This window comes from Nyctibius grandis (genome assembly GCF_013368605.1).
Source record: "Nyctibius grandis isolate bNycGra1 chromosome W unlocalized genomic scaffold, bNycGra1.pri SUPER_W_unloc_1, whole genome shotgun sequence".
Taxonomy (NCBI): domain Eukaryota; kingdom Metazoa; phylum Chordata; class Aves; order Nyctibiiformes; family Nyctibiidae; genus Nyctibius; species Nyctibius grandis.
Window position 1 is genome coordinate 4,187,192 of NW_027167472.1, and position 15,531 is coordinate 4,202,722.

General features: G+C 47.0%; 1 protein-coding gene across 1 annotated transcript in view; it reads left to right on the forward strand.

The window, feature by feature from the left end:
- The first annotated feature begins 145 nt into the window (after nucleotides 1-145).
- LOC137677096 (multicilin-like) overlaps nucleotides 146-15,531 on the forward strand; it is a 55,519-nt gene continuing 40,133 nt past the window's right edge. The window contains 4 exon segments of the mRNA XM_068424278.1: nucleotides 146-202; nucleotides 731-845; nucleotides 1,301-1,404; nucleotides 1,407-1,695. Of these exon segments, the coding sequence (XP_068280379.1) occupies nucleotides 146-202; nucleotides 731-845; nucleotides 1,301-1,404; nucleotides 1,407-1,695 (565 nt within the window).

Consider the following 15,531-nt stretch of genomic DNA (forward strand, 5'->3'; position numbering starts at 1 on the left):
CTGTCATATATTTCAGGCCATGCTTCTGGCGGAGCCAGCGTAGCCAGGAAAGTGGCCACGGGGGCCCATTCCTCAGTACTGGGCCATCCCGGAATGCAGGGAGTCACCGTCACGGCCTCCCCAGTCCTCGACTTCCTTTTCAGCCATGGCATGGCTGTTCCTGGATCCTGCCGACTACGCCAAAATGTGTGAGCCGCCACAGGCAGGACGCAGGAACAGCCACAAGACCACGGATAAAATACAAAGAGCAAATTTATTCCCGTTACCTCGCAAACCGGGGGATCTCCGAAGCAGCACCCGGGGCAAAGGCACGCAAGCGGGGACGCAGGCACCGCGGAGCTCGGTTCCTGCTAGACAGAGAGCGAGAGATTCCGGGCCTGCTGCTTTCGCCTGTATATCAGGGGTTTCTTGCAGGCGGCATTTTTCCACTGCGCTTTGATCTTTCTCACAGCAGGGCAGGAATCTCAGGCATGAACAATTAGGTGCTCTGAGTCTTATCACAGGCCTATGTTATCTGAATGAAGATGCTCTACTTGTCCAGCACACAAGACTAAACAACAGTTACTAGTATAATATATGTGTTTTTCGACACCCCAGGTGCAAGTCACTTGAGCGTGTTTACAATCCTCCTCGCCAATCTTCCGTTATATTCCCACATGCAGCCCCGGTGTGAGCATCCCCCAGGCGGTGGGGCTGTCCTGACTGCCCTGTCCCCACTTGTCCTTCACAGCTGCAGGAGACCCTCACGCAGAGGCAGGAAGAGCTGGTGACACTGCAAGAGAGCAACATGCAGCTGAAGGAGCTGGTGAGCTGGGCCAGGCAGCTGGCCGCTGTCCTTGACATGAGTGCTGCCGCCCCACCTGGCCTGGCTGCCCCATGGCCCAGCTGGTCCCTGGGGGACAGTGCAATGTGGGGGACAGGGTGCGGGGTGAGGCCAAGCAATGCAGGGTAGGGTGGGCCATGCAGGGCAGGAGTAAGGAGGTGTGGGGTGGGTCGAGGTGGTGCAGGACGGGGTGGTGTGGGGCAGGGCAGGGCAGTGCAGTGTGGGGTGAATTAGGGCAGTGTGGATCCGGGTGGTGTGAGGTAAAGCAGTGTGGGATGGAGCAGGGCAGTGGAGGACAGCATGATTTGGTTTGGGGCAGGGCGGTGCGGGATGGGGCAGTGTGGAGCAGAGCAGTGAGGTGTGGGATGGGGTGGTTTGGTTCGGGGCAGAGTGGTGCAGGACGGTGCGGGATGGTGCGGTGCGGAGGGGCGCGGCGCAGGCCCCCGGGGACGCGCGGTGCGGCGCAGTCCGTGGAAGTCGCGCTGCTCCCGCAGTGCGCCGACGGGGCGGCCCTTCCTCCTCTTCCTCTTCTCCCGCCGCCGCCGCCCCGGCCGGCAGCTGGGGCAGGCGCGGACGGTCGGATCCGTGGGAGGAGGCGACGGGCGTGGACGCCGTGCTGCAGGAGGTGTCGGAGAAGTGCCGCGCCGCCCTGCGGAGCCTGGGAGGCAGCCCCATGGCTAAGCGCCCGCGGCCGACCCCGCGCCTGCTCGGCACCTTCCGCGGGCTGCACACCGGCCGTGCCGTCCCACGCGCGGGCGGCGGGGGGCTGGAGGGGGGCGGCAGCCTGCGGGCAGCGCTGGGGGAGGCGAGCGGCATCCGCACCCTGGCCTTCCCGCAGGGCAACGCCTTCACCCTCTGCACCGCCGCGGCAGGTACCGCTTCTGCTAGGTGCCGTGCTGAGACCCCCGCACCCCCCGCGACCCCGGCCACGCGTGTCCCGTGTGATGGAACAGATCATCCTGAGTGCCATTACACGGCACATGCAGGACAATCGGGGCATCGGGGCCAGCCAACATGGATTCATGAAAGGCAGGTCCTGCTTGACCAACCTGGTCTCCTTCTATGACAAAGTGACCCGCTTAGTAGATGAGGGCAGGGCTGTGGATGTAGTCTATCTAGACTTCGGTAAGGCATTCGACACTGTCTCCCACAGCATCCTCCTAGACAAACTGGCTGCCCGGGGCTTGGATGGGTGGACTCTTCAATGGGTTAAAAACTGGCTGGATGGCCAAGCCCAGAGAGTGGTGGTGAATGGGGCAAAGTCCAACTGGCGGCCGGTCACTAGCGGTGTTCCCCAGGGCTCAGTTCTGGGGCCGGTGCTGTTCAATATCTTTATAGATGATCTAGACGTAGGGATTGAGTGCACCCTCTGCAAATTTGCAGATGACCCCAAGCTGGGTGGGAGTGTCGATCTGCTGGAGGGTAGGAAGGCCTTACAGAGGGATCTGGACAGGTTAGATGGATGGGCCGAGACCAACGGCATGAGGTTCAACAAGAACAAGTGCCGGGTCTTACACTTCGGCCACAACAACCCCATGCAGCGCTACAGGCTGGGGGAAGAGTGGTTAGAAAGCAGCCCAGCGGAAAGAGACCTGGGGGTGCTGATCGACAGCCGCCTAAACATGAGCCAGCAGTGTGCCCAGGTGGCCAAGAAGGCCAATGGCATCCTGGCCTCTATTAGGAATAGTGTAGCCAGCCGGTCTAGGGAAGTGATCGTCCCTCTGTACTCGGCACTGGTGAGGCCGCACCTTGAGTACTGTGTCCAGTTCTGGGCCCCGCACTTCAAGAAAGATGTTGAGGTGTTGGAGCGAGTCCAGAGGAGGGCGACCAAGCTGGTGAAGGGTCTGGAGGGTCTGACCTACGAGGAACGGCTGAGGGAGCTGGGGTTGTTTAGCCTGGAGAAGAGGAGACTCAGGGGTGACCTTATTACTCTCTACAACTACCTGAAGGGAGGTTGTAGTGAAGTGGGAGTTGGCCTCTTCTCCCAGGCAACTAGCGATAGGACAAGAGGACACAGCCTCAAGCTTCACCAGGGGAGGTTCAGGTTGGACATTAGGAAGAATTTCTTTTCAGAAAGGGTTATTAGCCATTGGAATGGGCTGCCCAGGGAGGTGGTGGAGTCACCATCTCTGGAGGTGTTTAAGACAAGACTGGACATGGCACTTAGTGCCCTGGTCTAGTTGACAGGGTGGTGTCAGGGCAACGGTCGGACTCGATGATCCCTGAGGTCTCTTCCAACCTGGTTGATTCTGTGATTCTGTGCAAGGCAGAGCGGTGCCAGCCGCAGCGTGAGGCTGGCAGGGCACCCCCGCCCAGCGGCACGCTCTCCTTTTTCTCTTTGAAAAGGGGTATTAGCGGGTTTTTTTTTTCCGTTTCTGGAGGCTGGAGAAGAGAAGCGCGGCAGAGGCGGCCGCACCACAAGCAGCGAGGGCAGCGAGCCTCTGTCGAGCGCTGCAGTCGTCGCCAAGCTTTACACAGAGCTGTGGTTTTCGAGTCGGCAACTCACCCTCAGTAGTTTGCTAATTAATGTAATGAATGTAGAGATACCTTTAAATGAAGATCTGCCCGGTTTTATCCGGAGTTGAACAGAAAAATGTAACTTACAGAATAGTGACTATGGTTGGCCTGTGTGAAAAAGAACACACCAGCCAAAGTACTTTAAACACGATACACCTTCGCAATAACGGAATTTTAAATATACAATGTTTACAAATTGCATTTGTGTTGTTCATGTGTGCAGCTGTAGGTGTATATTTGCACTCGGTGTGATGATTAAATAGTGTTTAAAATTGCCATTTATTTGTACTGATTTAATGTAAACACAGTGTTTTGCATCCAGTATGCATATTTGCTTTCATTGGAACAAAAATAGCAGAAAGCTGAGCATCTACACAAAGTTTACTTTGCTTGATGTGCTCAAGCAGAAACTTTTAGAATAAAACATGCTGCTGTTAACATTCAGTGATATTATCTCAAGTAGAGAGAAGGGTGAATGACATTTAAGTGTTCTGAATGGATACATTTCACTTGCACCCACTGGTTTGAAAGCTAAACCACTGACAGTGATATAGTAACATTTGTATTTGTGTTTGAACATTTACTTAGTGTACTTGCTAACTGCTTAAAGATGCATGCAGGATACATTTTGTCAGGATACACCTGGGTCCATCTGGAGGGAAAGGAGATATTGTCCTTATCTACATCTTGGGATGCTAGCCAGAAGGAGAAGAAGAAAGGAGTATCCTGGAACATAAGGACTTTAATCAGTGGTCTGTTTAAAGCAAACTACTAACTCTTGTTTAATGTAAATCAACCTTGGCCGAAATATGAGTTTTAAGATGTCCTGAAGTAAACTATGCTCATTATAATACTAAAAATCACGCCCACAGGTCAAAAAGACCCTTGCCCAGGTGAAGACCCTTCCCCTGAGCATGTGTAGATAGTATAAGAATGACTAAGCATTTATGTTAATTATAATCAGATATAGTAACCAATGAAAAGTATGTTATGCAAATAGAGGGATGATTTCATGTAATTCTTTGTGTATAAAAAAAGGTACTGGGATTCGCAGTAGGTGTGCTTGATTTGTAGATGATTCCACCGAGCACTCTGCACAGAATAAATACAATATCTCTCCTGAACGTGAGATTGGTTTATTGCACGCCGGACACGGATCCGCTTTTTGGACAACAGTACACGTGAAATGGTACCTGAAGTTTCTTTTTCTGTGGCACATAAGTGAATGAAGGCACTGTGCTCTACCCAGGATAGAGATTTTTATAACTGTGAAGTTATCAGTTTTTCTACTTTTCAATACTCAGATTTTCCAGTATTCTTGCATGGGTCCATGCACATTAACAGCAATCCAACTGTAACACACTTGTGTGACAGTTAAGGTGACAGCACCATGTCGTCATCTCAGTGGCAGGTTTCTTAGGGGAGCTGCAACCCTGCACGTAGTGTTGTGCTTTTGGCAAGGAGAGACTGTATTAGGAAGGAGAATGGTTCTTATCACCAGCATGACATGTAGTTATGTGGCTCCTAGGAGACTGCAAAGGTGGTCCTTCAGTACCGGTGGTCCTTCATGTCTGCAGCACTGACATTTTCTAGCAGGGGAGATGCTGAAGCACTTTCTGGGATGCCAAGGGCTCAACCCTGGAATGATTCCAGAGCTGTTCATATTTCAGGAGAAGACCTTTGCTGCTTTGGCCAAAATGCTGTGTGAAAGTGCTGGTTCTGCAGTGGCCAGGAGAGACAAAACCTGCCCGGCTGCGCTGAATTCAGCAGGGAATAAACTGATAACATAAGGCAGCTTGTATAGATAACTACAGTTCCTCTCCCCATGTTTTATGAAGTTAAACACAAAACGTATAGTGTGTACAACTTTGTAATGCTCATAAGCATATTGATTCCTCAGAAATAAAGTGACACATGAAAAATGTAGACTTCTCATAGGATGCAACAATAAAGTAATCAACCTGTGGGATTGTCACTAGTGTTGTTTTTGCTACTATTTCAAGTCTTTTCAGAATTACAAATACATGTTTATGCACTTACTTTTGCAGTTAACCTGCTAAAAAGATTCCAATGATTACTCTTACTCATAGTGTTTCTATGTTAAAAGTATCCTTGATTAATTTTGAGTTGTGATCTAAAAGTAATAGAAAATGATCATAGATGTCTTTTTAAATTTATTTAATTTTCATCCCTGTTAATTGGACAGGCTGAAAATTGGCTAATCAGATCAAGCTGCTTCTCACTGAGACTCACAGGAGCATCATCACACAGACATAACTAGTAAAAGGAAAAGTTGTTTGCTATGCAACACTATGTTATAGTGTTATGCTATAAACATAGTTATATAGTTATAGTGGTGCACTATAAACATCTCCTTTAAACTATAAAGGTGTATTTTAAATTTGCACTTATCCATCCACTTCCATACAGGAACTTCATAAAAAATGGACAAATCTCTTGCACAGATTAAAGCAGCCAGACAACTGCTTTTGTCAACAGTAACTTAGAAAGACAAAAAGCGCTGGGAGCCCTTTTATCAGGCAGGAGTTGGTGGGATAAACAGGGGATGAAGCTTGCCCCCTTGATGCACACTCATGCTTCATAGTTGTTCCATCAGATGCTGATCCCTGGAGAAGCTGGAATTCCACCACCACTCGGGATCTGAAACCAAAGAAGGTTAACATATGCCTAGGAAACCTTATGTCCTAACAGAATTGGCTTTATGCTTACTGTATGGGGGAGGATCTGTGCCATAAGGCTCAGGGCAGAGCTCCCAAATGTGCAGGCATGATGGACTGAAGAATATGTTGGTCTGTGGTTTATGCTCAATGTGATTTTCTTTTCCTGGTGGTGCATGGTCCACGCAATGAATGGGTGAAGGGAGCTAGACAAGCCCCTAACAGAAGCCTACCTACCTTGGATGCCTCATGGTTGTCTTTGTTTAGCCTGCACCCGGGGCTAAACAATAACAGTTGCTCTCTCACCCAATGTCCCTTCCCTGACCAAGGAAGGGAATTGGGAACAGGAGGGAGACTCGTGGGTTAAAGTTAAACACATTTAATAAAATAAAGAAACCAGTATCAATGATAATACAGAACACACAAAATTATACTTAGCTACAGAGTTGCAACAAGCTGTTCCAGGACTAGCAATCACTGAGAATGAGAAAGAAGTGAGGAGAGAAGGAAGAAGAGCAAAAAAAAAAATAAAAAAAAAAAAACACAAAACACACAACCCACCCCTTCCCACCAAGCTTTCCCTTTTATAGTGAACTTGATGTTAATGATATAGAATACAGCTGTAGGCCAGCCTGGGTCAGCTGCCCTGGATTTAACTGCTAATGGCCTTGATCACCATGGCTGGCCACAAACTGAAACAAAATGTAACAGAAACTTGATTCTATAAATTTTATCCCCAGGAAACCAGGACAGGGTTCCACCCCTTATTCTATATCATTTACATCAAGTCACTACTATTTTCCCTATCTCACAACATATATATATATCCATATATACAAACAGATATCATTCTCTTTAGGCTATGGGCCATCTCTCCAAGAAGTCCATTGAATCAATTCAGTCCAAATCCGTGGGTTCCATTTCTCATAATAGTCTCTCAGGGCAGGAAAAACATTGGTGTGGGATTCACTCAGTTGGCAGATCGGGACCAGGCCTCAATACTGTGTGATGGAGTGTTGAAGTTGGGCACTGCAAGATGATGTATTGCATCTGGAGCTTGCAGCTGTTGTGTCTGGTGAAGCCCATGTTCAGTCTGGGGTGATTCTTACCGAAATAAATGACACTTAGCATCATACAGTTCAAGTTATTGGCTATTCTCATTCAAAATCAAGTCTCCTTGAAGTACACATCTAACATTCCCATCCTCCTGCATCATCCACCAGGTGCACTCAGGTCCCTGAGCAAAAGCAATTCCACACATGGGTTTGCCTTTGCTTGAGGCAGGAGTAATCCAAACTGGTTTCCCCAACATATTTCTTGCATGAACCACAGGGACTTTATCCCCCTCTATAGTGCACAACAGTTCGGATTGAGCAGGACCAGCCCGATTGACAGATCCCCTGCTATTAACTAACCAGGTGGCCTTTGCTAAGTGTTCATCCCAATTTTTGAATGTCCCATCACCCATCGCTTTCAGCATCATCTTCAACAGTCCATTACATCGTTCCACTTTCCCAGCGGCGGGTGCATGGTAGGGGATGTGATATATCCATTCAACACCATGCTCTTTAGCCCAGGTGTCTATGAGGCTATTTCAGAAATTAGTCCCATTGTCTGACTCGATTCTTTCCAGAGTGCCATGTCACCACAAAATCTGCTTTTCGAGGCCCAGAATAGTGTTACGGGCAGTGGCATGAGGCACGGGGTATGTTTTCAACCAGCCGGTACTTGCTTCCACCATTGTGAGCACATAGCACTTGCCTTGGCGGGTTCATGGAAGCGAGATGTAATCAATCTGCCAGGCCTCTCTGTTAAAGAAAATTGGTAGAGTCCGGGTCTCTAGGTTTGCTGGTTTTATTAAACAACTCAGAGTTGGACCACCACCGCAGTGAATGGTACCTGACTCAAATTCACTATCGGTTTATATAGAAACTAATAATCAATTACATCATAAACATTTCATAAGCTTCTGTTAATAATCCACTAACTATTTCAATTCCTCTTTCTTCCTTCATCAAGAGTCCACAAAAGTCCATTCTTTTCCATTGTTTAGCTGATCTTTATGTTCTGGTTCCGCTCTGACTCCGGTCGACACCCCGTCCTCGATGTTCTTGCTGTGATCGGCGTCCTTAATGTTCTTGCCGTGATCAGTGTCCCGTCCTGATCCAGGTTGATCAGAGTTCGGTTCCCACCGCCAGTGTCTCCTAAACATTCAACCTTAAAAACAACTAAAGTTATATTTAAAACCTTATCTATACTAATTTTTATTTCTAAGTGTCCTATATTTCTTTTAAGGTAAAGAAAAGGTTAACCATACATCCCCTTGACTAAAATCATCAGAAGGTAATACTTCTAGGCCTACTCCTGCTTAGCTACTCATTAAGCTTTGATTGATGATTTGTTCAGTCCTAGGTCAGGATTACACAAGGAGCTTTGAGAACAATATTCATGGATTGTGAAAGCCCACCTGTGTGCATTCAGATAGACTTATATTAATTATTCTATTCACTATTCTATTTCACCCCTATTGATTCTTGTCTCTCTAACTCATAAGAACTTTTTCATTAATCGTGTGAAAATTTCTATAACACTCTCCATATTTATATTTCAGCCATTGTCCTCCATACCACAGGGGTTTTAGCCGTTTGGCTTGTTTAATTGCAGCGCATGTTTCACATTCGTGGATGACCTGTGCGATAGTGTCCATGGTCAAATCCACCCCTCGGTCACGGGCCCATCTGTATGTGGCATCTCTGCCTTGATGGCCCGATGTATTATGGGCCCACCGAGCTAAAAATAATTCACCTTTATGCTGCCAGTCCAGATCTACTTGGGACACTTTGATCTTAGCAGCTTGATCCACCTGCTGGTTGTTTTGTTCTTCCTCATTGGCTCTGCTCTTGGATACATGGGCATCTACATGACATACCTTCACAACCAGCTCCTCTAATTGGGCAGCAATATCCTGCCACAATTTGGCTGCCCAGATGGGTTTGCCTCTGTGCTGCCATTTGTTTTTCTTCCATTGCTTCAGCCATCCCCACAGGGCATTTGCTACCATCCACGAGTCAGTATACAGGGAGAGTACTGGCCATTTTTCTCACTCAGCAATGTCTAGAGCCAGCTGGATGGCTTTTACTTCTGCAAAGTGACTCCACTCACCTTCTCCCTCAGCCGCTTCTGCCACTCGTCGCATAGGACTCCACACAGCAGCTTTCCCCTTTCGCTGTTTGCCTACAATGTGGCAAGATCCATCAGTGAACAAGGCACGATGCTTCTCATTCTCTGATAGTCTATAGTATGGTGGGGCCTCTTCAGCAAGTGTCACCTCCTCCTCTGGCAACATTCCAAAATCTTTGCCTTCTGGCCAGTCCATGATAACTTCCAGAATTCCTGGGCAATTGTGGTTCCCTATTTGACCACCACATTGGGCACCAAATAAACTGTCTTCGTTTAGCCCGCACCCAGGGCTAAACAATAACAGTTGCTCTCTCACCCAATGTCCCTTCCCTGACCGAGGAAGGGAATTGGGAAAAGGAGGGAGACTCGTGGGTTAAAGTTAAACAGATTTAATAAAATGAAGAAACCAATTTCAATGATAATACAGAACACACAAAAGTATACTTAGCTACAGAGTTGCAGCAAGTTGTTCCAGGAATAGCAATCATTAAGAATGAGAAAGAGGGAGGAGAGAAGGGAGGAGAGAAGAAAGAACCCCACCCCTTTCCAGCAAGCTTTCCCTTTTACAGTGAACATGATGTTAATGTTATAGAATAGACCTGTGGGCCAGCCTGGGTCAGCTGCCCTGGATTTAACTGCTAATGGCCTTGATCACCATGGCTGGCCACAAACTGAAACAAAATGTAACAGAAACTTGATTCTATAAATTTTATCCCCAGGAAACCAGGACAATGGTTAACTAGGAAAACGTTAAAAAAAAGTGTTTTGACCCTTATGATGACATGTAAAAGGCATGTCTGGGATCCGTAGTGATGTTTTTGAAATAAAGTAGATGCAATGACATTTTGTGAACCTTATTCGTGGTCATAAGTAAGCTTCCTCCGCCTTTCCCTGCCCTGCTGGTTTCCACTGCCTGGCACGCTTTGTCAGGAGCAAGGTGCCAGACCACAGGGATGGGTGGCTGCAGACGTGTGGTGGTGCAGAACTGTGGACAACTGGGACACTTTGAGGTGAAACAGAAAAATACCTTTTAATTTGGGTGGGTGGCAGGGGAAGGGTTTAGTGATCATGTTTTGAATATAAGCACCTCAGTTCCACATAAGCCTTGTTCTGGGCATTTGGGTTTTTCATTAGATAAAATCTTTAGTTCTAATTAAAAAATTATACCAGACCTCAAGATAAAGCTTGATTAAAAAGAAATACTAAAAAGAGGAACTATCTTTTAGTAAATAGTTGTATATTAACTCAGTAATTTTAGGTCTCTTCAAGATGGCAAATGCAAAAGGGACCTGGATGGATGTATTTAGAAAAGCCATAGAGCTTTTGGTATAATTATAGCTTGTGAAAGCTTATCAGCAATATTGCCCGTTTCTGGGTCTAGAGGCAATACCCAAGGCTGAGTGTCGGCATGGCATTTTCCTGTGGGGGTTGCCAAGGTTGTTCAATGGGTCATAAAGAGAAAACATTGCCTAATCATGGTTCTGAGCTACTCACCACGTGTTTGTAATAAAAATGCCCTTGCTTTAGTATTCATATCAACTTGTACATAAACACAGGCATGTATTTGGTGATATTTAATTGGTCTGACTACCATTTTTGAACCACATGGGTTCCTACAACTTCCATTCATATGAAGCTAACGTCCATAAGAAATATCCAGCTGGTGCTCCTGTCAGTTTGCCACAGACCCTAGGTGGCAGCAGGCAGGCGCCGAGGTGGCTCGGACACTTGGTAATAGTGTAGAGAGCAGACTAACACAGCTACGATGCTGTAGCAGCAGTAATAAAGTACTCCTATTAGTTTTGGCTCTTCTCTTCAGTGATTGCAGAGAAATGGAATTTCACCGACTGTTACGGTTTAAGGCTGCTTTTTGGTCACTACTGATTTTTGTCTTCAAATATATACAGATATCACTAGTTTATGATTCATCTCTATACAAAAAGTTTGTTAGGTTCATTTAGTTCAGGATTGTGGGTTTCCATCTGTGATAGCAGTCTCTCAGGGCAGGAGACATGATATGAGATTTGTTGTGGTTCATGCCCATGCGTTGCAGGATAAAGATGTCAATCTCAAGGAGGTTACTGGATGCTACTTGATGAAGCGAGCTCATCACCACTGCCTTAACCTGAAAGACACTTATTGAACACTGTTAATATTATGTAGCAATTAACATCATATAGTTCAGAATTAAGTATTCTCACCCAGAATTAGGTCACCTTCAGGGACACATCGGACTTCACCATCCTGCAGCATCACCCACCAAGTACATCCAGGTCCTTGAGCAAAAGCAATCCCATGAATGGGTTTGCCCTTGCCCAAAGCAGGAAGAACCCAGACAGTTTTTCCCAACAAATTCCTTTCATGCACCACGGGGACTAGTGTTAACTAACCAGGTGGCTTGGGCCAAATGCTTATCCCAATTTTTAAAGGTTCCACTCCCCATTGCTTTCAGGGTAGTTTTTAACAGCCCATTGTATCGTTCAATTTTCCCAGAAGCTGGTGCATGATAGGGGATATGATATACCCGTTCGATGCCATGCTCTTTGGTCCAGTTATCTATGAGACTGTTTTTAAAATGAGTCCCATTGTCTGACTCGGTTCTCTCTGGCGTGCCATGTCACCATAAGATCTGCTTTTCGAGGCCCAGAATAGTGTTCTGGGCAGTGGCATGGGGCACAGAGTATGTTTCCAGCCATACGGTGGTTGCTTTCAGCATTGCAAGCACATAGCGTTTACCCTGGCGGGTTTGAGGGAGTGTGATACAGTCCATCTGCCAGGCCTCCCCATATTTATATTTCAACCACTGCCCCCCATACCACAAAGGTTTTAACCGTTTGGCTTGCTTAATTGCGGCGCACGTTTCAAAGACGTGGATAGCCTGTGCAATAGAGTCCATGGTTAAGCCCACCCCTCGGTCACGAGCCCATCTTTATGTTACATCTCTCACCTTTATGTTCCCAGTCCAAATCTATTTGGAACACTTTAGCAGCCTGATCTGCTTGTTGGTTGTTTCGATGTTCCTCAGTGGGCCGACTTTTAGGTACGTGAGCATCTACATGACGTACCTTCACGACTACTTTCTCTAGCCGAGCAGCAATATCTTGCCACAGTTCAGCAGCCCAAATATGTTTACCTCTGCACTGCCAGTTGCTCTGCTTCCACTGCTTTAACCACCGCCACAAGGCATTTGCTACCATCCATGAGTCAGTATAGAGATACAGCCTTGGCCACTTTCCTCATTCAGCAATGTCTAAAGCCAGCTGGATGGCTTTTACCTCTGCGAATTGACTCAATTCACTTTGTCCTTCTGTGGCTTCTGTGACTCGTCGTATGGGACTCCATACAGCAGCTTTCCACTTCCGATGCTTTCCTACAAGACGGCAGGATCCATCGGTGAACAGGGCATACTGCTTCTCATCCTCTGGTAGTTCATTATATGGTGGGGCTTCTTCAGCACGTGTCACCTCCTTTTCTGGTGGCATTCCGAAGTCTTTGCCTTCTGGCCAGTCCATGATCACTTCTAAGATTCCTGGGCGATTAGGGTTTCCTACTCGAGCCCTCTGTGTCATTAATGCAACCCACTTACTCCATGTAGCATCAGTTGCATGATGAGTAGTAGGAACCTTACCCTTGAACATCCAGCCTAGTACTGGTAATCGGGGTGCCAGGAGAAGCTGTGCTTCAGTACCAATTACTTCTGAAGCAGCTCTAACTCCTTCATATGCTGCCAATATTTCTTTTTCAGTTGGAGTGTAGTTGGCCTCTGAGCCTTTGTATCCTCGACTCCAAAATCCTAGGGGTTGACCTCGATTCTCCCCTGGCACTTTCTGCCAGAGGCTCCAGGTAGGACCATTGTCCCCAGCTGCGGTGTAGAGCACATTTTTAACATCTTGTCCCGTACGGACTGGTCCAAGGGCTACTGCATGCACAATCTCTTGTTTAATCTGTTCAAAAGCCTGTCGTTGTTCAGGGCCCCACTGAAAATCATTCTTCTTTCTGGTCACTTGATAAAGAGGGCGTACAATCTGGCTGTAATCTGGAATATGCATTCTCCAGAAACCCACAACGCCTAAGAAGGCTTGTGTTTCCTTTTTGTTAGTTGGTGGGGACATAGCTGTTATTTTGTTGATCACCTCTATTGGGATCTGGCGACGCCCATCTTGCCATTTAATCCCTAAAAACTGGATCTCCCGGGCAGGTCCCTTGACCTTGCCTCTTTTTATGGCAAAACCAGCTTGCAGGGAATTTGGATTCTTTTCTCCCCTTTCTCAAACTTCTGCTGCTGTATCACCCCATACAATGATGCCATCCATGTATTGCAAATGTTCTGGAGCTCCACCCTTTTCTAGTGCAGTCTGGATCAGTCCATGGCAAATAGTAGGGCTGTGTTTCCACCCCTGGGGCAGTCGATTCCAGGTGTACTGGATACCTCTCCAGGTAAAAGCAAACTGTGGCCTGTACTTTGGTGCCAAGGGAATAGAGAAAAACGCATTAGCAATGGCCATGGTGGCGTACTGTTGAGAGGGCACGGAGTAAATGCATGCAGACCAATATGATCGTTAAGCAGATCTCGTTTATTTACGTATCTGAGGTTACATTTATACTATTCTGTTTTTGTACACACTCTGTGTACATGTCATTTCTATTATGATTGGTTAGTATGCTTTGTTCACACGCCTCTGTATTAGTTCTGATTGGTTTATGCTAAAAAGCTATATCTTGCAGGTGCAGCATTCTTTCTTATTTTTCAACTTCCCCATATCTTATTTTTCTCATAGCCAAAGTCCTTGTTCTTTATTATGATTGGCTAGTTCATTACCACCCCATTACCACCCCCTGGACATGCCTGGACATAGCTCGTTCAATACCTCGTTCCCACCATTGTCCTGTGGGAACCCCACAGCGTACCACTTGGCTGCCTTTGACTCCAGTTCATATTGAAGTTCTAGCATGTCTGGCACGGCAGCACCCAGCAGTGGTGTGACTTCATTTAGGCCACAAAAGACTACAGTTAATCTCCATTCTCCATTAGACTTTCGCACTGGCCATATAGGACTATTAAAGGGGGAGCGAGTCTTGCTAATCACTCCTTGATTTTCCAATTGTCTAATCAGTTTATGAATGGGGATCAGGGAGTCTCGACTGGTGCGATATTGTCGTCGGTGCACCGTGGTAGTAGCAATTGGCACCTGTTGTTCTTCAACCTTCAGCAACCCCACAACAGAAGGATCCTCTGAGAGGCCAGGCAAGGTAGACAGCTGTTTAATGTCCTCAGTCTCTACAGCTACTATACCAAAGGCCCATCTATACCCTTTTGGGTCCTTGAAATACCCTCTCCTGAGGTAGTCCATGCCAAGGATGCACGGAGCATCTGGGCCTGTCACAATGGGGTGCTTTTTCCATTCATTTTTAGTTAGGCTCACTTTGGCCTCCAATACAGATAACTCTTGAGATCCTCCCATCACTCCAGAAGTGCTGATGGATTCGGTCCCCATGTGATTCGATGGCATTAGGGTGCACTGTGCACCAGTGTCTACCAGGGCTCGATACCTTTGTGGTTTTAATGTGCCAAGCCATCGAATCCACAGAGTCCAATAAACTCGGTTGTCCCTCTCCTCCACCTGGCTGGAGGCAGGGCCCCTCTAATCAAGGAATGGATTCATGTGGCTCACGTGGATTAGGCCTTCATTCCCCTTATTCACATCTGGTACATAGGGATCTGAGGCCAATCTACCCTGACTGGAGAACTGCTCATTGGAAACTGGAGCAGCCATCCTCCTAGGAAAACTCTCTCTGGTATTTCTTTTACCTTGCAACTCACGTACTCGTGCCTGCAGGGCAGTAGTAGGTTTTCCATCCCATCTTCTCATGTCCTCTCCATAATCACGCAGGGAAACCACAGGGTACCTGATGGCACAGTCCGTTTCCCTCGAGCCGGTATTGTAGGAGGGCGCCTTCTCTTAATGGCTACGATGCGGGCCCGTGCAGGTGGAGAGTCAAGTTTATTCTCTATCATCTTGGTCAGTTTGTCTGTGTCACGGTTTAAAGCTGTTCTGGCTATTAAACCAGTGGCAGACGCTCTCTATTAACCCTCCTCCCCCCCCACCCCAGAAGGGAAAGGGAAAGATAAAAGCTAGAGAGACTTACAGGTTGGAAAGTTAAAACAGTTTTAATAAACAATAAAAATGAAAGAGAGTATAATAATAATAATGGAAATAATTAAATGTATACAAATATATACAAAACCAAGATCGAGCTCCCCCGATGTCAGTCACGTCACCATAGGCACTGCAGGGCAGGCTCCGAGAAGGCCCAGGCTGGGCCCAGCAACAG